Source organism: Centroberyx affinis, unplaced genomic scaffold (assembly GCF_046629955.1).
Source record: "Centroberyx affinis isolate AG114_WGS23_722 - 3 ecotype Tasmania unplaced genomic scaffold, CSIRO-AGI_Caff_v1 ptg001103l_1, whole genome shotgun sequence".
NCBI classification, from domain to species: Eukaryota; Metazoa; Chordata; class Actinopteri; order Beryciformes; family Berycidae; genus Centroberyx; species Centroberyx affinis.
The window spans coordinates 441766-455409 of record NW_027279646.1 but is presented as its reverse complement, the minus strand read 5'-3'; the positions used below and the strand labels follow the sequence as shown (position 1 = coordinate 455409).

The window sequence follows — 13644 nt, the reverse complement described above, 5'->3', positions numbered from 1 at the left end:
AAAATTATTTCATTTGATTAAATAAAAATATGCAAAGAGAGTAGCGTGGTGATCTTGGTGCCAGAGGTGGCGCTTTACTCTGGATATCCTGGCTTGGGCCTTTAAGGGACATAAATTAACATGAATTAACACATGCATGCAATAAGAAAATAATTAATTCAAGTTATCAGTCACCTCTTCCATTCCAGGAATCTGATTGACAAGATAAAGTAATGTGCAAACTGCTTTTCAAAGCTAACAGCCTGGAGCACCCCTCCTATTAGTTAGTCATTCCCTCAGTATCACACCCGGAATCTGTCATTTCACAATTTTCTCCTATAATGCATATGTGCCGCTCTCACCACTCCACTACAGCAACTGCCATCTAACAAGTTGACACAGAGAATGATACAATTCACGTCCAGTATTCAGTTCCATATACAGCAAGCATCTGAGGCAGACGGGTCAAGAATATGGTACATTCTGTTCTCTCTCAAAATCGCTTTTCCAGGACTCCAAAGAAGCTCGATAAAGCTACTATGGTATCCTCCAATCACCTATGATGAGTTTTAAGGATTTGTAATGCTCCCCTCAGGCATAAAAATAACTTGTCTGAACCGAATTATGCAATTTGTCCTTCCTTAATCTTAATACCTGATCTCTTCTCATAAATCTTACTGTGACTGCTGGTACTCATAGGACACTATTGCAGCCAACACAATACCACAGTCAAGTGAATACTATTGTATTATTAGGTAAACATTAAAGGGAAACCCTGGTGTGATGTATTTTTCAATGAACATAACATTCTCAAAAATTATTATTAAAAAGTTTGTAATGTGCAAAAAGGTGAGAAGAAGAACATGCACTCTGGCCAGTTGAGTCTAACACTTGCACATTTTTTGAGAAATAGGCAATATAATGTTTAGGATATGATGTCACTGCTGGATCTCCATCCCATTTAACTGCTCTGCTAGCTAGTATAGCCTGATACGTGATTGCGTATCATAGCAGGCAGTTCTATCTATGATATCTATGATGTTTGAAAGCTTGCTACAGTAATCTTTTTTAATGTCGATGAAACTTTATTTAAACAATTCGGTATAGTCTGCTTGCTTTGTTGACGAACTTCAGCCGCATGTTGACCTGAGAGAGCTAGCTAAGTATCAGAGTTTCAGCAAGTAAGCTAGTATCTGTCTATGTCTTAGTGTGGAATATCTGGTTGAATGTTGTGTTTAGTTTCAAACAGTGTAGTGTGTTGGGAATGACCTTTAAAATCTAGACAAGATGCTTATGTAATTTATTTGAAATCCTTTGGATGCTATGTATTTTCATGCTTATGATATTCTATGTAATTGTCAAAGGAGGGTAGTTGTATTTTAAGGGGTGAACTACTATCAATTTAGTTTGCAACAAAAGCTATTATTGTCAGTTAAGTTTGCAACAAGAAGTACTAGTGTTTGCCATGAAAGACTAAAAACATGTTTATGGAATATCACCAAAGCAGCTGAGGTAACCGCCAAAGCAAACTGCAAACCAAAAAGCACACTTGTCCAAGTTGGGTCAAAAGAAAAAAAAATGCCCCAGAGGAGGATAGTGTGCACAAAAGTTGTTCTGTTGCCTGAGAGTGTGGTGTCAGCCGGTCCCAGTCCCTGTGGCCCTCACCGTGCGCTGTGCAGCCTGATGGGAAACTGACTGCAGCTCAGGACATGGCCTCGTTTGTTCACGGTCCCCCCTCTCTGAAAAGAGTTATGCTGTCTGTTTTGAATGGACAGCGTTTTTCTTTGTGTGCCCGATCAAAACAGAGGGCAAAGTTAGTCAGCAAGTTGCATAGCTTCTGCATTCTAATTCTTCAAGCCTCTTTTGTATGAAGTTTGACACAATGTTTTACACTGTGTTTGACCTGAATGGGATGCTGGAGGTAGGAACATTTTTCCCAACTACAAAATAGAAAGAGGTAGAATGTAATTTAATGGTCAGATATTTCTCCTACTATTAGTGTGCAAATGTATCTACTGTAGAACTACACAAGTAAAATGATCATATGGGGTAAAAACTCTAGCTATAATACACACAATGACACAGTGCAGTGTTGCTAAAATATTTATATGCTTTTATCTGATCTATTTCCTAACCACAAGGTATTTGCCTGTGAATCCCTGGCACTTTTGATATTACCTGAAGGCAAATGGTATAGATTTATACAAGTTATTTACAACAACAGCCAAGCCATTCCTCTGGAAACTAGGCTGCAGATCAAAGGATTGTTTTGATCTCTACTTAGCATATTTGTTTAACCTAGCCAGTGATTCTGAAAAGTGCACAAGCTTTTCGGTGATATGCAGAGCACCCTTTATCCGTCTTTTTCTTCTGTTAGCTCTGGATTTAAGTACTTTCTGTATTTAGGAGACAACTGGATTTGCCAGCTTTTGAAATTTAGTTGCCCACTGCTAGCAGTCTTGGCACTCAGAAATAGATAACTAGGTATGTTCCACTGCTAATCCTGATCGGCCTTGTAATAGTATTTGCGGACTGTACAGCACTCAATTAGGGCATAATGTGCTATTTTTATTTCCTTTAAGTTGGATTAAATGTGAAAACATGTTTGTTTTTTCAGTTTCCATCTACTGTTTACTGTGTGGGTACTTTGCAAAGTATTGTTTTATACTGTTTCAATCAGTACCATTCTCTCCACACAGGATTGCAAAATGTCAGGAGAAAAACAATGTCCAAGCGCTCTCTAAAAAAGATGCCAGGGCAATCAGGAAATTTTCTGGAATGCTTAAGAGAATGCATATGCACACAATGCCCTAATTCTCTCTTACTTTGGGTTTGGGAAAGATGAGCCCAGGTTTATTGAGAGCCAAAAAAGGGGGCAGATGGCTCACAAGAGGGATAAACCTGGGAAGTCATGCTGTAAATGTGTTTTACAGAAAACAATGAAAGGAGCGGACAAAGCGATTGTGGCAAAGTCCTTTGGAAAATGGAAAAGCAGCTCTCTAAGGTCCAGGACCATGGAGAAGCCGGATGAGCCGTCCGAGGAGAGTAAGGAGGAGAGCCTTTCCAACTGCACCTGTGAAGCCGCACAACTAGGCAAGAAACCAGTTGGTAAAAGTACCTCATTTTCTTATTTCAAGTCCATGCATAGTCCTGTCTCTCTCAGCTTATTTTTCTTGTGGCAATTTTAATTATTACTGTGGTGACTTGTTTTTCGATTTGACTCTGTGGCCTGCCATATCCGGTGAACAAACAAACCACATTGTTGGGCAGGAGAATTCCTTTTGAGGCAAAGTGTGTCTCCAATGATACAGTGTTGCCAGAAAAAGACAAAGCAAAAAATAGCAAACACAAAAACAGTCACAGGTGCATGGGAAAAAGAGAGAACCGAGTGAATGGTCACTGCGGTCCCCAGGAGGTCTTTCAGTGTAAGCCAGTGCGGTGGGTGGACTTCTGACAAGGACATTGGTTAGCAGCCAGGTGGAGTGTGTAACTGAGAATGCTCCTGTTTATTCTTTTCACATGCTAATGTGGCTCCTATGTGACTTTAATGCGGCAAAACTTTTTCTTGGAGTTAACATTTTTGTTGTTTCAATACCTGCTCTTGTATCACAATGTTGCGCTGATTCAAAGGCTCTGTGTTCTTTTATGTAGGTTAGGGACTGTGCCAGGGATAGAGATATATTCAGTATATTGTACTTAAAGTGAATTTTTTACTCTGGTAGAATATTTTCGCTGTTTAGGACATATAGTTAATTTTGGGTTCAGTAACATTCAATTTCTGACATTAGACTATATTTATCAATATATACAAACAGGTACATTTGCCTGTTAATATTTGCAACCATGGACACAAAAAATAATCAAGGTTCACATTGTTGTAGTCATTATATGCGTTAGAGGTATGAGTGTGAGATCTGGCTTTCAAAATAAAAGCAAATGAATAACATCACTATGGATACCTGGGGGAGACAGTTTTGCTGGTTGACTGTTCATGAACACATATGGAGATATGCACAGTACAGAGTGAAAATGTTCCACTAAATGGAGATATGGCTTTCAACCTACTATTTGTAATTGCAAAAAAAAAAAAGAAAAAAGATTTTCACTTGCATTGGTCCTTTTTTAATTTACAGCCTTCTATATTCTTCTGTACACTGCATAATGTGGACAATCTTACAGTTACAGATGTTTGTCTTTGCAACATAATGAATCTGGTTTCCAGCATTCTGAAATGAATAGACACATTAGGGCCCAAGTTCAGAACAAATGCACCCCTATGTGGACAAAGTAAGAACAGTGGGGTATTTGGATGAAACAAACAGGCCATGCAGTCCTTACTGGACCTATTGTCTCTCTTTACCACTATACTATCTTGCTAGTTTACAGGAGGGGTTACCAACATTACAGTAAATACACTTTAAAATATACCTTAAGCTTTCATCATAAGTTCATGTGCAAGTCTAATGTCAAATCCAGTTCCACGAAAGAGCAATATGGCCTCACACTATGGATCTTTCCATACCTTGTAGTGTAAAATCTGTAAATAGCATCAAAGGCATTGCATCTGCCATCTGCACTTCTAGGATCTCTTCTGCATAACCATTAAAACAAGCTGTCTCAGAGGACATCATTCGTATTTCAGCCTCAACCCTGAATTACTGTGTGTTCATTATAATTATAAGGGAGGAGTGTTGCCAGGCTAGCCTGCAGAATGCCAGGTGCACACTTCCATAGTCTACCATTTTAAACAACTCAGAGCATTAACAACAGTATCCACATGCTATTCAGCTATCAGTTCACTTTCCCTGTTATGCTGAAACTCAAATCAGTCATCCAAGCATTTTCTATGCTGTAACAGACATACAGGAAGAAAGTGCAATACTTTGTAGTGTTCCATTTTCCTAAGCCTGCTTAGGTTATGTGACTGAGCCATGCCGCTGTGTGAAATTTTATCCCGATACTGGCACTGTATCCTTGTGAGGGAGTCTTGTAAAATAGGTTTACTTAGCGCCTTTGCTGGCATTTTCCGAAGATAGCAAATGCACAAACACTGCCCATGATCGGATTAACTGTTCAACAAAATGATGTAACTCTTTGTCTTTCTTGTGTGGCATAGGTTTCTCTGCTTAAGTTTAGTGGTCATCCAGAAGAGAACAGAAACATTAGAGAGCCAAAAGTCAGATCATGATAATCCATATATTATAATTATACCAGGTGACAGCATATCAGCCTTGTTAATCATCTTTGTCAAAGCCCAGAGTGAACCACTCATCCAGTAATTCCCCAGCATCACTAGAATCTACAGATACTATCCCAAGCTGCATCTGATTATTACAATGTTTAATTTGTTAGACATTTAATTTTGAACTTTGCCTGACGTTCCTCTCCAATGTTGATACATGAGATTTAAATTACATGTGATAGGTGTGAGAGATTTTTGAGTTATGCCAGGTACACAGAGAACATGAATTTACACCTGAGGACATACAGCTATACATCCAGTCATAAGGTGTGTCAAGACAAAATGTTAATTACACAATTTATGAGAGAAATCAGTTGAAATATCTCCATGGATCGTACTTATTTACATTTTAATTACTACTATTACTTATTCTTATTTTTTGGATGTGGCCATAGCAAGCCCAATTCCTCCCCTACACTAGAAAGAAGCAAAATGACTGTTTTTTTTCCACTGGAGGTTTAGATGCTTGTTTATCACTTTTAAATACCATCATCTTTGCTGAAATCCCCTCTCAAAAGAACCTTTCACTTGCTGGAATAAATTCAAATTAAAATTTAAATCCCTCTTTGCATTTCTTCAGCCTCTTTTAAAATAGCTGCCTCCTTTTAGAAAGCTGTTTATGTAGTGATCTGTTCATAATCCAGTTTGTTTCTCAACAGCGAAAAACACAGAAATCGTATTATCACTATCTTGGAGAGATGATGCGAGAAATCAGGAAGTATAAATGTCTGGATCTGTGGAAGTTTTCAAAGTTATAAAGCTGAAGAAAATGGCAAAAGCCTTTCAATAAAGTAGTCTGAACATTGCAATTTGACTTGCAAATATGTATAGAAATATAAAGTGCATTGTACTGATAACTCAGAAACATTTCAACAACCTTTAGTCAGGTTCAGAAAAATAGACAGTATATGCTCATTCAACAAATACCCAACATTTTGTCGTGTGCTCTCAGATAATAAATATATGGCCTGTAGACATAATGTTTCATATGGATAGATGGCTAATCAAAAATGTTCTTGTGTGTGACGAGCAGCTTTTGAAGTGAGCAGCTGAAGATTAACCCTTGGCACCATGGCTGACAAGTCATGCAGATCTCTGTAAACAGCCCTTTCCAGTCTCATGAGGTGCTCACCTTCAAATATTTCGAGAAAAACAATATCTAATCAGAAATTTAATAAATATAAACAGAAACAGCAGACATTTACATGCAATGCCTTTTGATAGCAATCCATTTCAAATGTAAAATGACTCAGAAGAGGCCATAGGGAAATTTAATTTGCTCAAGCTAGATTGGATTTATTGTTAGGAAACAAATTATAATTGTGTCTCCAGAAAGTTAACCAAGATCTAAACAAAAGGAAATCAATGACCCACCCCCATTAATCACTCAAAGCGAGCTACTTGTGCTGAAGAAACTTACTTCATAATCAATTTCTTTGTTTTGCTCAAAGGGCATTTGCATTTTGTTTCATGTCAGCAAGCTTCCTGTATCTGGCGCAATCAAAAAAATTGCAAGCCATCCGCATTAATGGAGTTTTTTTTGTTTTTTTTTTATTTCAAGTGCATATCTCTGAATAGTCATGATGATTTTGGCTTGTCATGCAAACTGCCCAAGAAATACTTAGAGGAAAGCACACATTCCTGATGACAGACCTAACTTTTCTGATGCTTCAACTAAAAAGTGTCACAGTAAAACATTTTGCCAGTTTCCTGTGCATAATAATGTAAGATTCTTTTTTAGTTTAATGACTAACCAGTCGAAATCTGCTGCTGAAGACGAAGTGAGAGTTCTGAGTCCAGACAAAATGCCTCCTGTTACTTGTGTCTAGACATACTACTATAATCACCAAGGTCATTATCAAAGCCATTATACACACCTGTTACCATTGTTTAGGTGTTCGTTTTTTGGCTACCCATCCAAGCTCCTATCTAGCCATATGTAGGCGTGTCTGTTTCATTGTCTGCCTGGCTGAGTAGAAAAGACGGGAAGAGACCCCTAGAGACCCCAGATCTAGACCTAACCTCTCAATGACACAACACAATGAGTTCAAGGCCTGTGAACTACAAAAGACAGACCTTGACTGACCAGCCAAGCATTGATTTCTAAAGTGTAAGCCATTAGATGCTCACATTAGAGGGCAGAAAACCAGTAGTGATCACTAATGACAAATGTATTTAGGTTCTCCTAACAAGCTGATTAATAGGTAATTTTTTTCATATGACCAACTTTTACATAGGTGATTGCTTGTTTATGTTTAGACAGAAAATGCTTGTTTAACAACATATGAATGCGGTAACAAATTCAACCACATAAATACAAATCTTAGGAATCACTAGTGATCTTTCGTGTTTTATGTCCACAACATACAATCTTGATTGTGATTTTTCCACCACAATCAATCTATCATATCTAGTAAACTTATCATAATTAGTTGGTCAGTCATTTGGCTTGTTACTTGTTTTATCACTTTATGGATACCGTCCGAATGTTTCATAACCCATAACTGGAGGATTTAGTGACTTTGGACATTGCAAGTAAAACCAAGGCCGTAGATCCAAAGATTCAATTCAAGGCAGAGATAGAGAACATCCTATATTTGTCCATAAAGCAGTGAAATATTATTGAAGTGTCTTCAAAGGACACTGAATAAACATATTGTAAGGTTGCCCACGGTCACACACAAATCACACCAAAGGGGATTGTTGGGAAGTAATCTAATCATTTCTTTCAACTGAGACACAGTGACACGCAGTGTAGATAATGATCCCCATGAAAAATGTACTGTATTTTCAAAGGAATATTCCCTGTCTGTTGACATCAACATAAAGATAGTTCTACATCCTGGAGCCATATCAACAACATGTACTTATGTTTGGTTACTCGTATTTGCATATGCAAATTGATTTTTAAAATTTAATTCAGTCCTTTTATGTGACTTTCTGTGATGAACAAGGCATCAAGTGGTTGCACAATGGCATGGGGATAGGGTTGCACTACCACCAAGAAGAGACATTTGTGTCATGTTAGACCAATCTTAAAGCATTTTAGCTAAAATTTACCACAGTTTAATATAGATTTTTTTTTACACTTCTATCATATTCAATGGCATAGTGTGAATATGCATTATTGTTTGGGTGCAGTGGCTGCCACATGAAATTACTCATGTTGCTTTGTTGAAATTGTGGGGTGGGGTGTGAGTGAGGGACGGATTTGTTGAAGTTATACTGGTGACATTTTGATCTTACAGTGCATTAGAAGAATCCAGTTAAACATATTTGTGTAGGTTTCACAGGAGGAAGGTATAGTGCTCAAAACAAAGGGGTGCTGTGACATTTCACTTTGCTTACATAATTTGCAGCAGAATGCAAAAAGCTTTTAGACACACAGATGTGACCCATTGTAATACCTTTCTAAATGCAATCAAACACTTTCTACAAATATGAGCAGGACTTTTTAAATGTGAACCCTTGTTTGACATGTAATTTTATCCAACCCACTCTTTCATTTCTCCATCAGCTCTCTCCAGTTATGCCCACATTTTCTGTTGATGAAATAGCTTGACAAAACACTAGTTTATGTACTATGTTGGCTGTGAATGAGACCTTTTTTTTTTTTTTTTTTTTTTTTTAAGAGATTTCCACAGATGTTAGGGCCAAAAGAAAATGTTACACATTTGTACAGCAGTGTGTAAGGGAAACGAGAGTCCGTGTTACTCTGTGTTCAATATGTTCCTCTCTCACAATTTGTCAAGATTGCTTTACATGAGTTGATCCTTTTGATGGGTCTGTGTTTTCTGCAGTGGCCTCCTCCTGCAATACTGCTGTCTAGTTCAGGACATGAAATAATCAGCTGGAACAAGCCCTGTTGTTGTGTCTTTACACTGAGCTTGTCTGCATCAGCGAAGAAAGAACATGTTTTCGTTATTTGATAAGATGCCTAGATAGATTGTTCTTTACTTTCATATTTTCAGACCATTATCAAGCACAAATGGTGAAGGGAAAATGGAGCAGGTCTAGTCTCATTGTATGTCTCTTTCACAGTGTACCATGAATTGGCTCTTGAAGACAGTTACAAATTAGACTTTCAAATGAGGCATTAAACAAGGTGATGATCAACTGCCAAACCTTAAGTAATGATATTCTCCATCCTCAAGTCCCCAGCCTTGCATAACCAAATGCACAAATCACAAAAAAAAAGCACTGAAAATACATTATTACACATTGTGTTCACACGTCAGTCCCTGGAGACTGGGGGACATAACCGAGAGATAAGCATGTTTGGGTGGCCCCAACATCAGCTGGGGAAGGGCTACGCTTTGGATCTTGAGGGGGCCCCTTATGGGTATCACTTATTTTAAATCCCGAGCCACACCACCCCACCCCCTTGCACCCCCTCGCCCCAGGCTCCACCCAGAAGTGTGGCTGCCTTTGTCATTGTAATCTGGCCCTGTTTGCTAAACGCTTCCACTGTTTACTCTCTGCTATGGGGGCTTGTATGAACAGGAGTCAGCAGGACGCAGGGTGACATCACTTTGGCTGGGGCTTTTGAAAGCTGCATTTGTGATGTCTCGGGGCCCCTTTCTTCTTTTATTCTTCTCTCTCTCTATCCAGGCCTGTCGAACGCATGAGCTAACTCAGGAGGCTAACATGGCCTACAGGGAGGAATTACACCTAATTACTTGAATAACTGCTAGGCAGCAGCCTTCCTTAGTCACCAAAAATCATTTCCAGGTCTCTGCCTTTTACTGATAGCCAGACTTCTTGTGACAGAAAATCTCGGACAAAAGCTTTTACATTCAAATGGTCCAGGAGAAATGAAACAGACTGACAGGTACTGACATTCAAAAGGGGTAAAATCGAATTAACAGACAAGGATTTCATATCATCTATTTTTGTTGTTGTTGCCGTAGCGATAAAGTCGCAGACATTGAAACTGGTCTGTTGAGCCATTGTTATCATCCCTGGCCATCTGCTGCTGAGGAGTGACATTCCCTCTCATTTGCATGATGAGTGATGTATGAGGAGCTTGGGAGGGCATATGCCCTAGTCTTATGACAAAGCAAGAGAAAGTTTTTTTAAACACATAGAATAAGGACTGATAAAGGAATAAGGCTTGATAAAGAAAAAAGAAATAAATCACCTGTGTGTGTAAGTGCAAGTGTGTGTGTGTGTGTGTGTGTGTGTGTGTTTGACTGCCTGCGTATGTATCTGTGCCTGTGTGTGATTGAGCGTAAGCGCACATGAATCTGTGGTGTCTGTGTCCGTCTGTGCATGTGTCTGTGCGAGTGTACGCGCGCATGAGTAGAAGCTAGTGCATGCATCTGCCTTCTTGTGTGCCTGTTTGTGTGTTTTGCGGATGTGGGAGTAGAACGAGGAGGGGGGTTGGTGGCTGTTGATGTGCAAATGTGCATCATGTTGAAGGGCTGTGAATGGGGAGGTGTGACGTAAAAAGGGACCCGAACGCAGGTGCTTATCTCGAGGCTGTCAAAGGCACAGTATGTCATATTCCTGGGGACTACCTTTCAAAGCCACAGCACCAGCTCAGCTATCAAGAGACTGGGGGAAAATCAAACTTTTTGGATCACAGAACTAGGTTTGTGTCAAAGTTCTTTTTATTTAATATATTGTCAATTTGGTCAGTGTTTATTGTCACTGATACTAGGATCGGATGTGTGAAAGACAAGCCTTTTAGCTCATGCTGTCTGATGCTGTCATATGAAAATCCAAAACAAGAGCTGAAATGTACCAGTGTTGCAAAGTTAATGTGCTTGTTCACTACTTTGATTTACTCAGCTACTGAGTTTAACATAATGTGGATTTTTACATGAGTATCTGAAATAAAATTACACTGGCAATTCTTTTGCACTATGTCAGAATGTATGTGAGTATATCTAGAAAATATTTTACGGATGAACATTGTTTGCGTGATATACGTCAGTGTTCTTAAAAAAAAAAAACATTGCTGGAAAACAAATGCAGATTCTGTCCAGGTTTCAGACAGTTTGAGAGGAGATTAAATGGCTCAAACTGTTTTTTGAGAGGCATGACCTATTTTTGATCATCCAGATAGCATGAGATACTGTCTACCTAGATTAAATTCACAGCATTTGTGTGGAGTATAAGCTTGTCTTAGAAGAACACATGCTTGTATTGTGTGTGGAGACAAAGCATTGTCAGGTTGTGGGTGGCTTTGACAGTGACAGCTGTACATACAGGACCACTGAGCCTAATGCACTTAAACTTTGACTCTGTATTCCAACAACATATTTGAATAGTCACTGAAGTATTTTATTGCATCCTTTTCTGGCTTTCTGTAATTTGCATTGTAACACTGGTAAAGTTTGAAAACTATATGCAAATGCCGAATGTAGTATGATAGTAAAGTAGTCCAGAAGTGAGCTTTTCTGTTACACATCAAATCTTACCTTTGAACAAATTCTGAGGAGCCAAAGCACTCAACGGTCTCCAGAGCAACTATTGATTTAGTTGGAAAGATGCTGGTTAGAAAAGTTCATCATTTACCAAAAACTTGCAGCACACACTTGTGGCTAAGAATCAACTTTAAGGGGATTTGCTATTAAGCAAAACTAGAATTGCTTTGATTTTAAATGAGAGCAGTTCATGAATGCATTCAGGTGTTTAGGCCTATAGGTTAGGAGATGAACTCACTTTAAGGCACAATTCATGATATTACTGCTAAAAGAAGCCCAACTTTAATGTCTTTTGAGATTTGTTGCGTTTTTACTGTTCATGTTTTTGCGCTTTTGGTTCGTTGAACAAGTGTAACTAAACAATATAGTCTATAGCTCTAAAATATTTTCGTAAACTAATATGAACTGTTATATTTGGCATTCATATCTGTCGCCATGCCTTTCAGAAACATTATACTCTGTGATCATGGGGGTTAAAACATTTTCAGAGATTTGGAGATTTTCAGACATTACCAATTTTCAGTGGTAAAAAAAAATGTCAGTTGACACTCTGCTTTTTAGCCTCCATTTAATCATAACTCCATCAGCTTATTTCAGTCAGCTCTCATCTCCCAACAAACAAGACATTTCTGAAAGAGCAATAAAATGCATATGAAAACACAACATCATGCAATAGTATCACTTGACGATAATCCTTTGAAAAGTTTGATAAGTTATTTAGAGATGATGACACATGAAGAGCAGAGGGAATAACGTCTAACACTTTTGTTTAGACTTTTGTTTTAAATACAAAAGCAGCAGTAGCTTTGACAGGGATGTATGGTGAGGCAGTGATAAGTAAGAGGCATTATTCCTCTCTGCCCACTTAGATTCATCCCCCCCCCTTCCTTTTCCAAGCAAAGGGATGTTAGTTGCTACACAACACACTAATGTTGCCTCTGTTTGCCTCCACGCCAGGCTGCCAACAGGAACTGTCCATGGTACCTGCTGCCCACTAACTTAGACCGTGTTGTCATGAACACAACTGGTATCACAAACTTACTCGCTTAGTTCGAACACACACAGAAACTTGCTGGATGGAAAAATTTTATTTCCCTCTATTTCCATTTATCTCACAAAGACACAAAAATTCAGTTATTCAAGGTTTTGGTACCTTTTGCTTTGCAATAGCTCAGTTTAATTACAAGTCAAATATGGATGAAAGTTGCCGTCGGATGCACACATTGGAAACCACAAATCGCATGAAAAAGCTCAGCATACATGTCTATCTAATACGCATTGTGTTACCTGTTTTTCCCCCCTACTCAAACTTCACTTAGTTAATCCAGGAAAATGAATTATGTGGATTTAATTCAACAAGGTTTCAGAAATGATCCATCTGCTGTTGAGCAGCTGGTGAAAGGATAAATGTAATTAATTACTTAACTTTTGAACAGTATTTCAGAAAAACAGTGCTGTTTTGTGTGCGAATGGGAATGAGTTGTGCTACTGCAAATGTACAGCAACAGTGTGAACAACAATACCTTGAAACTTTTTTTTAATCTTTTCTTTGTACATGGATTTATGTTAGGTCTCAATAATATAATTTGGATTTTTTTTTAAACTGTCTCTCCATACTGTGCATGATATTGTTGAAAATTAGGTCTTTGTATAATCCATGTGGATACGGTTTCAACAATTAGCTGCAATATATCACCATAAAAATAATATATGATTTTGAAACCCATAATGTAATATATATAATATAATAATATAAAAAAAAATCTATATAGAATTTTATATAATGATAACAGTAATCCTTACAATATCAATTATCTAGGCCTACATTCTAATTTTAATGAATTTCTGTGGTTGGTTGTCTAGTCCTAACCAGACTCTTTGACTATTTGACCCATATCAATAGAGATAAACTGGGCACTTAGTGATAAATACAGAATTTTTGAAATCATAAAAATATCAGGATTGTGTCTTATGTCAGACAAAATATTTAAC

At 38.1% G+C, this 13644-nt stretch overlaps 1 protein-coding gene across 1 annotated transcript in view; it reads left to right on the top strand.

The window, feature by feature from the left end:
* The first annotated feature begins 1861 nt into the window (after positions 1-1861).
* Positions 1862-13644, top strand: part of st18 (ST18 C2H2C-type zinc finger transcription factor) — a 41096-nt gene continuing 29313 nt past the window's right edge. Inside the window, exons 1-2 of the mRNA XM_071523672.1 lie at positions 1862-1900; positions 2913-3072. Of these exons, the coding sequence (XP_071379773.1) occupies positions 1862-1900; positions 2913-3072 (199 nt within the window). The remainder of the gene's footprint in view (positions 1901-2912; positions 3073-13644) is intronic.